The sequence below is a fragment of the Triturus cristatus genome, chromosome 9 (genome assembly GCF_964204655.1).
Source record: "Triturus cristatus chromosome 9, aTriCri1.1, whole genome shotgun sequence".
Classification (NCBI taxonomy): domain Eukaryota; kingdom Metazoa; phylum Chordata; class Amphibia; order Caudata; family Salamandridae; genus Triturus; species Triturus cristatus.
The window spans coordinates 678365390-678378563 of record NC_140592.1 but is presented as its reverse complement, the minus strand read 5'-3'; the positions used below and the strand labels follow the sequence as shown (position 1 = coordinate 678378563).

The 13174-nt window shown below is 45.9% G+C and overlaps 1 protein-coding gene across 2 annotated transcripts in view; it reads left to right on the top strand.

The window, feature by feature from the left end:
- The first annotated feature begins 4795 nt into the window (after positions 1 to 4795).
- Positions 4796 to 13174, top strand: part of LOC146798485 (solute carrier family 22 member 20-like) — a 231113-nt gene continuing 222734 nt past the window's right edge. For both annotated transcript variants that reach the window (XM_085625757.1, XM_085625756.1), the window contains exons 1-2: positions 4796 to 4994; positions 5904 to 6314. In XM_085625757.1, coding sequence (XP_085481883.1) covers positions 5925 to 6314 — 390 coding nt within the window. In that variant the 5' untranslated portion in view covers positions 4796 to 4994; positions 5904 to 5924. The remainder of the gene's footprint in view (positions 4995 to 5903; positions 6315 to 13174) is intronic.

The window sequence follows — 13174 nt, the reverse complement described above, 5'->3', positions numbered from 1 at the left end:
CCAGGGTAGTTTTGTTGATTCCAGGCAAGATAGCCTTCTCCATCAGACTACATTGTCTCTATATAGCAACATAGAAAGCAGGGGACAAGTGGATCTCACTTGAGCAGAAGGAAACCTAATGTGACAAGGGAATACTTTTGTAGCGTTTTCCCCATCCACCAACTACAACTGGTTTCAGAGAGGTGAGCACTTAGGAACCAGTATGTGCATTCTAGCATGACTACCAAGGGCTAAGACAATGTATTCCGGGAGGACAACTAACTTGTCTGACACACACCCGCGCTCAACTGTACCCCACCATTCATCCAATATCAGTAAAACACACATTCTGAGCTTCCATACACGACAAAGGCAAGAGACTGCAGTTTGGGATCTTGAACAGCCAATAGCCAATCTCCACTGTGACATAGATTAAAAGTCTTGTTCTCATGCAATATTAATCTGTTGTTACTTGGACCTGTCACCGTATAGCGTGGGCTGACTGTTCAGCAGCAATCTTACTCATTAGAGGTACAATTTGGGTGTTTCCTTGTCATCAGAGTCCCACCAAACAGAAAAAAAACAGGAAGGGCCATTTGCAAAGTACACTCTCAGTTCACCAGGGAGGGAACAAAAGGATAGCCAGAAAAACTGACATAATAGGTATAGCATTTACAAGTCACTTAGGACTTTCCTTCTGTTAATTTAGGAGAACATTTCTGGTCCTGTTTGTACAATAAACTCATCAATGAAATAATCACACTTCTTTACTCCCTCGACCTCTCATTATCATTATTCTGAGAAAACTAACAAATGTTGCTTTAAGGTTCCCCAATATGTTGTTTGTTATTATCACAATTACCACAACACCGGCTTAGAGGCGGAAGAATAGTTTCATTGTCTATCTGTGGTACATAGAAAGCGGCCTGTGGAAAGAAGTGCATGCATCTTATTTACAAGAAGAAAATATGAGAGGTGCTTAGACATACCTGCAGCACATCTACATGACTATACTCTGTAGTCTGACTACTGGCTGTATGAAATCAGCACTACACTATATGTTAAATAAACTATAAAGTATCTAACAAGAGGATAACCAATACCACAGGCTTATTACAGCAATGCATAAAGCCTGCCTTTTAAGAACCACATATCTGGAAATCAGATTACGAAGGATACATTCTTGATCGACTGCCCCTGATGCTTCTTTTTAAGGAATTAGAATCAAATGATGATTCAACCTCACAGCCATTTATCATATTTATTATTTAATTTATTGGCAAACATAGCTATGAAGGCATCTGAAAAAAACATTGATTGACATGTAGCTAGGTACATTGCTTCTATTTTTTAAGATGTATATTTTTTATTCATTCTGTCTTGATATTGGAACAAAGCTTTTCAATCATACCACATTGATGACTTGCATAAGGGGCCCTACACAATAGTTTGTATTTTGAAAAGATCATCCCAAATATCATATTGTGCCATGTCACTAATGTTCCAGGTCTAGCCTTTGCTTTTACAAACCATTGTATTCAGATGTTTTTGTCTGATTTGTTTAATTGACCAGATCCAGAATTACTAATTCCATAATACACTGTTTTTTTAAAATGAAAACTCAGGGCAGAAAAGGAGGTGTCCTGATAACATGGAGTCTTTTGGTACTCCTATATCTGGCCCTGGTACGTTCCCATTACTTTCTGATTAAGAGTGAGTACATAGCTGTAGAAACAGCTTCACCCAGTTTTGAAAAGTATCTGATCCTTTTTATCACTAGCTACCTCTACAGGTAAAAATGAAAGGAGCAGTTGTGGTGTATGTGGCAAATCCATAAAGGGCCTCCCAATTTGCTGTGGTCTGGCCCATGGTACAACGGAGTGGCAATCTGTTACATGTCTTCCAAATTAACTTGGAAACATTCAAACATTCCCTTCGATAGCTATAGGGACTTTTAGATTTATGAGTTGGTGCTCTTCTGGTGCAAATGTAATGTAAGCCAGTTTTAGCACTAGCTTGCATAAGGAGATGGGAGTGCAGTTTTATGTGGTGGTACATGCCTGTTAAAATATGTGCTAGGCATAATAATACATAATTACAAGTATTTAGCCAGCAGCTGGGCAAATAGTGAAGTTCCTTACTAATTGTATGGGTACTGACCAAATTGTGCCTATTGTCTGCTATTTACCCAGCCACCAGGTGAAGAATGAAATGTCTTTGCTATTTTCACCGCTGCTGGCCAGCAGTACATAATTTTTTTTTTTTTTTAAAGAAACCTTTATTTGACTTCAAAGAGTGACAGACATGGGCCTACAACCCCTTGGGCCGGCCGCTAATTAGCATGAGACGTGTCATTTCACCGTTATACAGATTGGTCAATCAGAGGATCCCGTCAGTCCATCAGCACTCCCAGTGAAGGCAGAAGCAGTAGTTGAGTGACAATATTAAATACGGTTTCAGTTTTCAATTTAAAACTAATGAACAGTACATAATTTTGACTGTTTAACCACCAGCTAGGTAAATAGTGACATTTCTTTGCTATTTACAAGGCTGCCATCCAAATAGTACATCATGTCTGCTATTTAGGCAGCAGCAGGATGAACAGTGAAATGTATTTTGTATCTGGAAGGCAGTTGCCACATAGTTCATCATTTCTGTTATTTACCTTGTGACCAGGTAAAGAGTGACATTTCTTACAGTTTCCATGGCGGCTGGGCAAATAGTACCTGATGTTTGCTCTGTAGCTATTGGCCGGTGAGTATGGACGTTTCTTTGCTGTTTGCTTGATTATCGGCCAAACAGTACATCTCATCTGCCATAGCCACTGGCCACGTAAATAGTAAAGTTTATTTTCCTGGTCTCGTGGCTTAGTGGAGTAATGTGCCCACTGTAGAAGTCTGTGTTTGACCTCATGCTCACAGGTTGAAATCCTGGAGGGTTTACTCAGCCTTTCATCCTCCTGAGGTTGATAAAATAAGTACCATTGAGTTGGGTAACAATAAACATCTGTTATTCAGCACCAATATGCCCACGGGTGAATGCGCGCTTTACAAATACATGTTATGTTATTTGCAATTTGCATGGTTCCAGGCCAAACAGAACGCCATCTCTGCTATGTCTCCAGCAGCTAGATAAAGAGTGACTTTTCTCTGTTATCTGCACAGCTTCCGGAAAAACGATGTAGAATATTTACTGCTTAACCAGTGGCAGGGAAAATAGTGAAGTTTCTTTGCTATTTGCAAGACCGCCATTCAAATAGTGAATAATCTCTGCTATTTAGACAGCGACTGAGTAAAAAGCAGAGAAAAATCACTATATAACCGGTGGTCGGCTTAATAACCACCATCTTTAAAGAAACAAAACAGATTGAATCCGTAGCCCAGGAGTGCTCAACATAGGCATATGGCTGGGTTTAAACTGCAATGGCATGGGGAGCAAAAAACGATGGATTTAGGCCCAGATCTCTGTACTGGGGGGAATGTAGGACATTGTTCTGCATTCTGTCCATCAATTGTTCTTTTAGCATAGGGCCGAAAGCACTGGATCCATACCTAATTTTCAGGCTAGCTACATCAGATAAATGTGTAACCAGTTAATCTAAACAAATCTCATTTACATAGGGACAGATTTACAAGCCCCTTGCGACATCTTTATGACACCGTTGCGTCACTTCTGTGCCGCAGCGGCGTTGTTAACAGTGCACCACTATGCGACATAGCAGACGTAAGGAGTGACGCAGCACGGCAAGTATAGGCCAAACCTGAGCAGTGCTGGAGTTGCGACGCGCTTGTGACACGACTCCAGCACTGCGTCACCTTTACGCCAAAAGATGCGTGACGAATTTGTTCATCCTTGCGCCACAGTGCCCCGCATTGTAAATGCGGTACGTCCATGGTGGCGCAGGTTATTTTTACGTCACGCAAAATAACTGGCGCATCCCTGCTAATATGCAGGGATGCGCCAGTTATTGTAAATCTGCCCCATAGTGTTTATGATGAAAATCTAGTACGACTCTGGACCCATGTTGAGCAAACCTTCAATAGACTTATAAACCCCACAATAAATATGTTAAAAGCTGTGTTTTTGAAAGCAAATCCTTTCATTAATTATGTGTCAAAAGCCATAAGAGTAAGGTAACAAATACCTGTTGTTGATTTTCGAGGGGAAATTACTACATTTTAACAAAACTGAGAAAACTTTCACCAACAAAGAGTTTCACATTTAAATACCATGGGGGCTTATTTACATGCCCCTTGCGCCACAAGTACATCACTATTTCCCATTTTAAAAGTGACGCACCGGCGGCGCAAGCGCCTTGTAAATAATCCCCCATGTCTTTCAAGGAAAGTTGTTTGCTTCACGCTTCTTGGACCTCAAACATATTCTGTGAGTCAACTTTCTGTGCCACTCAGGACTGTTAAGAAGGAAGTATAATATTGCAGTGCTTTCACCCATGAGTGCACTGAAAATTAACACTGGATTTCACCTCAGCTGACATTTCAATGTGTGTTCCATCACTTGTGAATACATCACTGGAGATGTTACTAATTATAAATTTAGAACCAATGGGTTGGGCGGGCCACCAGCTCTTCAGTAGAGCCTCTACTGTTCAGCCAGGAAACCACTGCTCCTCCTGTGATTCTCCTTGGCATGGAAGTGATGCAACATGACTTCTGGACCCTTTTCATTGCATCATCCAATTGGCTGGCTTCACCAACTGCTTGGTGAGGGAGTAACACGTTAACAGGGTTTGGAATTAAAACACTGAGTAGGCAAGCGGTTTCCGCTGACCAATGAGGCGGTGTGGAGATTTCTGGTGGGTGCAAGCAGGCTTTTGGGAGTTCATCAAGTATACCAAAGCTGTTGATTGTGAACGCCTCATCGTGCAGACTCGTGGATCCACAAGAGGTTCTCTTCAGCCCTACTGGCATCACAGAGGTGACTAGCAACCTGTGGGTTGTTATCCTTTCCTGAATTATCCTTTCTTTCCGGCCTGCTGTCATCCTGCAGAAAAGGTATGTGACCATCACGGGGCCTTAATTTTGTGTCTGGCGAGCTTCATTTTTTTGTCTGACCTTGGAATAAATAGATTTGGCCATAGTCTGACTTGTCCCTCCTAACTATTCTGTTGTCACTCCTACCTGTGTGAATGCCCCCTCTTTCACCATTTACTGTCTCCTTACCCCATGTGACTTACTTTTTGTGCCCATGGGTAATGTCCTTCCACCCATTTGACAGGTCCCTCTGATTCCACCATCTCCTCTGAACTGAGTGACTGCCTTTTCTCATTCATGTAACTGATTCTCCCACCCACCTGACTTCGTCCACTCATGTAACTGCCCCCTTCCTGCAGTGACTGCTCCCCTACTCCTGTGCCCTACTATATTTCATTCTGTCCATGTGACAGACTCCTCCTAGCAGCATGCTTGTGGTGAAATTAGATAGAGATTGTCTTCTACTGGACATTGGGGGATAGAGGACATGAGAATGTATGAATCAGCAAGAGCTGCTTCACAGGCTGAAGAGAGCAAATAAAAAGATCTTAATGCATGCAGGGACATTTTCATCGGTCCTATCTGGTTATCTGGTCAGTCAGAGAGATGTCTTTCTCTTAAATGTTTTTGTTTCAGTCATAGACACCACTCTTGCTGTCAGTGTATAAGTTTCCATCTTCAGTGACAGGCACTGCTCTTGCTGACAGTGTATATGTTTTGTGGTCAGTGAGAGGTTGTATTTCTGCTGTCAGTGTGTATGGTACGGTCGTCAGTAAAACAACTCCCCTTTCAACTTATATTAGCGGTTCTGAATTGTGTCTTTTCATTCTTGCTTATTGTGCTGGCTTGGAGTGGAGATGTCTGTCTTTTTTCCTCTGACATTATCATCATTCGGGAAATCCCATGAATTATTTTCCTTTGTCCCTACAGGCGACAAGAGAACAGTCTGCAATGGGATTCAACGACTTGTTGGAGGCAGTCGGAGGAGTGGGCCTCTTCCAGATTACATTAAGCACATTCCTGGTCTTCTCTATCACCGTGAGTGCCAGCCACCTATTCCTGCAAAACTTCTCCGCTCATGTGGTTGGTCATCACTGCCACCTGCCGCTTCTACCCAATGGGACTCGCTGGACCAACCTCACCCACCAGGATTTCCTGACAGCCTTTATCCCGCTTGATTCCAACCAGCAACCTGAGAGGTGCTTTCGTTTCACCACACCACAGTGGGACCTACTGACCACCAACGACACAGAGGTGAACATAACAGAGGCAGCCAGGGAAGCGTGTTCTGATGGATGGACGTATGATACCAGCCTCTTCTCTTCCACCATTGTCTCTGAGGTAAGGCACTCTAGCCATGTCGTTACCAGCGTGGGAAGTAGGAGTAGATGTCGTTCTGTTAGGACCACAGAGCCCTTCATTTCCATGTTGACTGAGGCCCTGTTTTAAGTGGTGATAGTGGTGCAATTGTTGCACATTGGAAACTGTGTAACCATAACAAGTATATGGTATTTTCATGACTCATTGAACTTTAAGGTGTGTGCAACAGTCTCTATACTACCGTATGACACAATGTTCTGATTGACAATAAGCTGTGGCATGTTCAGTAACTGTCGGGGTGCAGTTTGTTACCTCAATAATGACTTATGGTATTTATGTTTTAAAATTTGCCTCAATTCTTATGCAGTGCCTAGGCATGTTTGGGCCATTATCGGCCCATACAGGCCCCGCATTTTGCATTAAAATGACTTCTTTTCAGTTATAAGCTCTTGTGCAGAAGCTATAAATATATATTCATTCACTGAAAAAAACAAAGGTTAAAGAATGTTATAGTTAGGTGAAAATGTCAGTTACCACATACTGTTTTAAGTGAACAGAACCACAGATATTCACCAGTTATAGTTATCTAAAGTAAGTATAACTTGAGCCCCGCTACGTATAGTGTTGTCATCAATGATGCCATTTTAAATGTTGTCATCATGTTATCACTGTTGTCACTGATATGGCATGCAGAATGTAATATGGGAGGTAACAGCAATGCAAGGCAAGGGCACGAGTTATAGTTACTTTAGGGTACGAGTGCTGACATGGGATTGTGGAGAAAAGAGCGTTCGTTCCCACGGAAGCCTCACTCCCACAGGATAAAGATGGCCCAAGGGAAAAAAACACTCTCACCAAATTAGAACACTCTATTTTTTTAAGTTGTGCTTGAGGGGCTCTCACAAGAATCCCTTGAAATCCAGATATACAAACATTTTTGTACCTTAATTTCTCCTAAATTGGTGAATGGATTTACACCAAATCTCAAAAAGCAAACTTTCTGGGCCAAGATCTAGCTTACTGACAAATTTGTCCAGCAGTTTTGCGCTATCGCATTCCAGAAAAGTCTATGGAAAATGCATGGAGATATTGCATTTTGGGACCCCCCTTTTTCTTTCCCCCCATGTGAGAAGTTGGCCTGGTATATGATGCTCACTAGTTAAAGTGATCACCTTGTACCATGCCAAGCAACCCTTATGGTGTGGTTGTAAGTCAACCTTTTAGGACTAGCTGCCCTAGTGGTAGCGTAGGCTAAGCAGTCTTTGAGGCTAAACTCGTGAAGCGTGTTAAGCCAGCTGTTTTACCAAATGTAACCCCCTTTTATACCAATGAAAGGACACCACACAGATATATATTCAAAATATATATGTATTTATTTCTCAAAGTAACCCCTAGTCTCTTTATGAGCACAGGAGCACAAATCGTCAAACAAGATTACAGTAGAATACACAGAAGTTGCACTTTATATGGATAGGCCCTGGTGGCCGCTCAAACCATATACTAAAATAGTGGTATAAGTACCACGAACAGAAAAGGGAAAAGGCCTAGGGCCTCTAGAATCGCTGGGCCTACAAGGAGCTAACTTCAGTTAGTGACCAGGAGGTCCACGGGTGGCGTGTGCAGAGCAAATAGTCACACGCGTACTCCCATAGGTTTCAATGGGTGCGTAAAAAGTACAATGTTACTGCAAAGAGGATCTTCCGGATGGACTAGGAACTCAAGATTTGGAACACAGGCACTAGAGATGTAATACTACACTTGGGCACAGGTGTGCCAGCTTTACCTCACCCACAGGAAGCGGGTGCATAGGCCTCGAAGTGCGTCGGGTTTCTTCTATCTGTTCCGTGGAGCCTGAAGACAAAGATGCTGCAGGTGGTCGGTCCGGGAGAGATGTGGTGGATCCAAGAGTGGATCGGAGATGCTGAAGACCTGTAAGCAGAGGGGACAGTGTTCACAGTCACTAGCCAGTGACCAGCGTGGCACCAGGTGGGTACCAGGCAATGTCGGGTGCAAACAGGAAGAAAGGTGTAGCTTGTCTCTGCAGCCACGTGGTCCCTGGAGGTCAACGACGTCCAGGAGTCGGTTCACGAGCTGTCCCACGCAGGTTCTCGCTGTCGGCGGTGTCGGCGACTTGATCGAAGCAAACAAGCCTTGGCAAAAGCAATTGTCGTAGGAGGTGAAATAAGCTGATGGCTCTGACCAGCAAGGTCAGAGGGACTGCTCCTTTGGAGGGGAGCAAGGGCCAGTCTGGAGCAACCAGACCAGCGGTGTATTTTGTAAAGTTCGTCGCCAAGATGGCTACTAGCCAGCGGGCCAGCAACCGGTTAGGCGCGTCGAGTGGCAAAATGCAGAAGGGCCCCACGCAGATCGTGGAGATGCTGGAGGGCTCACCTTTGGTGCAGATGCTGCTCGAGGGTTGGGCTTCTCAGATCCCAAAGCACAACTTGGAGGGAGCCTCGGTTGTTGCACTTGTCAGCTTGTCGTGGTCGTTTCAAGATGGCTGGCTCCACGTGTCTCGGTGCCTCCACGGGTCTCCTCTTTTCAGGGACTGTGGATCGGGCGGTGAGAGGTCTGGAGGTCCAGGTCTTGTCAGTCTCTGGGCTCGGGCTCCGGCGGGAGGCGGCGGCAAATCAGACGTTGACTCGCTGGATGGTGCTTGCGTTAGCAAGGTGGTCACTCCCTGACCACAGGGGAGATTTCCTTCAGTCTTCTGTGCAGCAGAATGTCGAAGTTCCCGTCTTCTTCTTAGTTTCAAGTTGATTCCAGGATGTCTGAAGTCTTAGGACACAGCTCCTACCTTTAAGCGGATTCTAGGGGCCGGACTACCTGCTAGGTCCCTCCCTATGGGTGGGACCAGGAAGGGGGGTGGTTACACCCCCAATCCTTTGTCCAGCTCGCCCCAGGCCCGGGACTGGTGTGCCCCAGGACCGGTTTGAACTGGCATATGCACCGAGGCTCCTTGTGAGCCACAGGCATGTCTGGTTTCTTTCAAGCCCTACCTGACCAATACACAAAATCCTGTCTGGGGTGGTGCATGCACCTCCCCTGGCAGGAAACCCTTTGTCCACACCTCCCAAGCTGGAAGGACTCCCAGCAGCAGGAGGGCAGACTTGTGTCTGTGGTGGCAGCATCCATTTTGTGGAGCTGAGGCTATGTCTGATTTTACCCGGGTTTCAGGTACTGTACATGTCGTGTCCCTCTAGAAGGGTGGAATGCTAACCCCGTCGCCAGAATTGGCGAGGGGTTAGTATTCCAATTCGTATGACACCTTACTCGACATGTTTTGATAAAGCCAAACCAAAGATAGCATTTAACCGCGAGGTTCATAATGCACTTAAGAGTATATGGTATGACGATATCTGGAAGCAGTAGAAGGAAGTTGTTCCGACCACTGCAGACAGGCTCAGCTCATGCCAGAGCACCATCTCACATGGAACCAAGCACTCTGCCTTCAGGATTGTTAAGGCCTGCCATAGGAGTGACTTATAGGTTACCAGGTGTCCCATTTAAGGTTAGGTATAGGTATACTACACCTAAGTAAGAGGTGATTACACCAACTTACCCCAGCTGAGTGATCAGCCAGTTGTGTCACATTGTTAGGCCAAGCCTGGGGTGGCATAATACATGCTTCAGCCCCTGGCAGGCCTTGGGTACACCAATGCCCTGGGTACCTAGTGTACACTGGTACAGGGGCTGACAGGGTGATCCACTTCCAATTGGTTATGCACCTAGGGTGCATAGTGTAAATTTAGTAGAGAGAACAGCAGGCTGGGGGTCTGATTGGCAGGCCCACAGCCTCAATATGTCAAAAACCAGTGAAGCAAAAAGCAAAAATTTGGGGTGACCATAGGATAGCAGACCCTACTCTCCTACACAACCCCCCCCAAACGCTGGGACATTAAACTAGCCTTGACTAGTCTCGTCTTCATGTCCTAAGTGGAAGTACCTGGAGAGACCATCTGCATTCCCATGGTCAGTACCTGGCCGGTGCTCCACTGTAAAGTCCATCCCCTGTAGGGAAATGGACCATCTAAGCAGTTTGGGGTTTTCACCCTTCATCTGATTTAGCCACAAGAGGGGCTTATGGTCGGTCTGAATCTTGAAGTGAGTGCCAAACAAGTATGGCCTCAGCTTCTTCAGGGCCCACACCACAGCAAAGGCCTCCCTCTCAATAGCTGACCAATTCTTCTCTCTGGGGGTCAACCTTCTGCTAATAAAAGCAATGGGTTGGTCTTGACCATCTACATTAAGTTGTGACAGCACAGCTCCCACACCCAACTCAGAAGCATCTGTTTGGACAATAAACTCTTTGGAGTAGTCAGGACTTTTCAGGATAGGTGCAGAGCACATGGCCTCCTTCAGGTCATCAAATGCCTTTTGACAGCTTACTGTCCACTGAACCTTTTTGGGCATCTTCTTGGATGTCAGGTCATTAAGAGGAGTCACAATGGACCCATAGTTCTTAACAAACTTCCTGTAGTACCCAGTCAAGCCCAAGAAAGCTCGAACTTGAGTCTGGGTGGTTGGAGGGGACCAGTCCTTGATGGATTGTATCTTACTCTCCAGTGGTTGAACTTGGCCTCCACCTACAAGGTGGCCCAAATATACAACCTTACTCTGCCCTATCTGGCACTTAGTAGCCTTGATAGTGAGGCCTGCCCTTTGCAGAGCCTCAAGAGCCTTCTTCAGGTGGATCAGGTGATCCTCCCAGGTGGAGCTAAAGACAGCAATGTCATCAAGATATGCTGCGCAAAAGTCATCCAACCCAGTAAGGACTTGGTTCACCAGCCTTTGGAAGGTGGCAGGTGCATTCTTCAGACCAAAGGGCATCACCACAAACTGGTAGTGCCCACCTGGGGTTGAGAATGCTGTTTTGGCCTTAGACTCCTCAGCTAATCTGATTTGCCAATAGCAAGCTGTTAAGTCAAATGTGCTCAAAAACTTAGCAGAAGCTAGTTTGTCTATGAGCTCATCTGCCCTTGGAATAGGGTGTGCATCTGTCCTGGTGACAGCATTGAGACCCCTGTAGTCCACACAGAACCTCATCTCTCTCTTGCCATCTTTGGTGTGAGGTTTGGGGACCAGAACCACTGGGCTAGCCCAGGGGCTCTCTGAGGGTTCAATGACACCTAATTCCAGCATTTTATGTACCTCAGCCTTTATACAGTCCCTGACGTGGTCAGGTTGTCTGTAAAGCTTGTTCTTTACAGGCAGACTGTCACCAGTGTCCACCACATGGGTACACCAGTCAGTTTGACTAGGTATCAGAGAAAACATATGTGAAAATGATTGTAGAACCTGTCTACATTCAGTCTGCTGATGGGCAGTGAGGTTGCCTCCAAGGGTCACTCCTTCAACTGAGCCATCTTCAGGGTTCTGAGACAACAGGTCTGGGAGAGGGTCACTCTCTTCCTCCGGTCCCTCATCTGTAGCCATGAGCAAGCCCATGTCTGCCCTGTCAACATATGCTTTAAGCCTGTTAACATGGAGTACCCTGTGGGGACTCCTGGGAGTTCCTAGGTCCACCAAGTAGGGGACCTCTCCCTTCTTTTCCAGGATTGTATGGGGTCCAGACCATTTGTCTTGGAGTGCTGCTGGGGCCACTGGCTCCAACACCCATACCTTCTGTCCTGGCTGAAACTCAACCAAGACAGCCTTTTGGTCATGCAAGCTTTCTGTAAGGCCTGGCTTGCCTCAAGGTTTTTGGATGCCTTCTCCATATACTCAGCCATCCTGGAGCGGAGACCAAGTACATAGTCCACTATGTCTTGTTTAGGCTTTTTGAGAGGTAACTCCCATCCTTCCTTCACTAAACACAGTGGGCCTCTTACAGGGTGCCCAAACAACAATTCAAAGGGGCTGTAGCCAACTCCTTTTTGTGGGACCTCTCTGTAAGCAAACAGAAGGCAGGGTAGAAGGATGTCCCATCTTCGCCTGAGCTTTTCAGGTAATCCTTTGATCATACCCTTTAGGGTCTTGTTGAATCTCTCAACAAGCCCATTGCATTGTGGGTGATAAGGGGTGGTGAACTTGTAGTTGACACCACATTCCTTCCACATAGCTGTCAAGTATCCTGACATAAAGTTGGTACCTCTGTCAGATACTAACTCCTTAGGAAACCCCACTCTGGAGAATACTCCCAGCAGGGCCCTGGCCACAACAGGTGCTGTAGTGGTCCTAAGGGGAATTGCCTCTGGATACCTGGTGGCATGATCCACTACCACCAGTATAAATCTGTGCCCAGATGCAGTGGGAGGATCCATGGGACCCACTATGTCTATTCCCACTCTTTCAAAGGGGACCCCCACCACAGGTAGTGGTATTAGGGGGGCCTTTGTTGTGCCACCTGATTTGCCACTGGCTTGGCAGGTCACACAGGAGCGACAAAACTCCTTTGTATCTTCATTCATATGAGGCCAGTGAAAGTGAGGGACAAGCCTGTCCCAAGTCTTATTCTGGCCTAAGTGTCCTGCTAAAGGAATATCATGGGCCAAGGTAAGAAGGAAGCCCCTAAATTGCAGAGGTATAACCAACCTCCTGGTAGCACCAGGCTTGGGGTCTCTAGCCTCTGAATAAAGGAGCCCTTCATCCCAATACACTTTATGGGTACCTTGAGCATTCCCAGCAGCCTCAGCAGCAGCCAGCTGCCTGAGGGGTTCAAGAGAGGGACAGGATAACTGAGCCTGTCTCAAGTCAGCCCTTGAAGGTCCCCCTGTCCCCAGAAACTCAACCTGATCAGGTTCAAGCTCTTCAGGGACAGTTCCTTCAGGGTCCTCTAGATCAGCTTCCTGGGAAGGCTGATCATCCCTCTGAGGCAGGGGGGAAGGCACAGCCTTGACCCTCCTGTTCTTCTTCTTGGTAGGTGCTTGGTCCATTGTTCC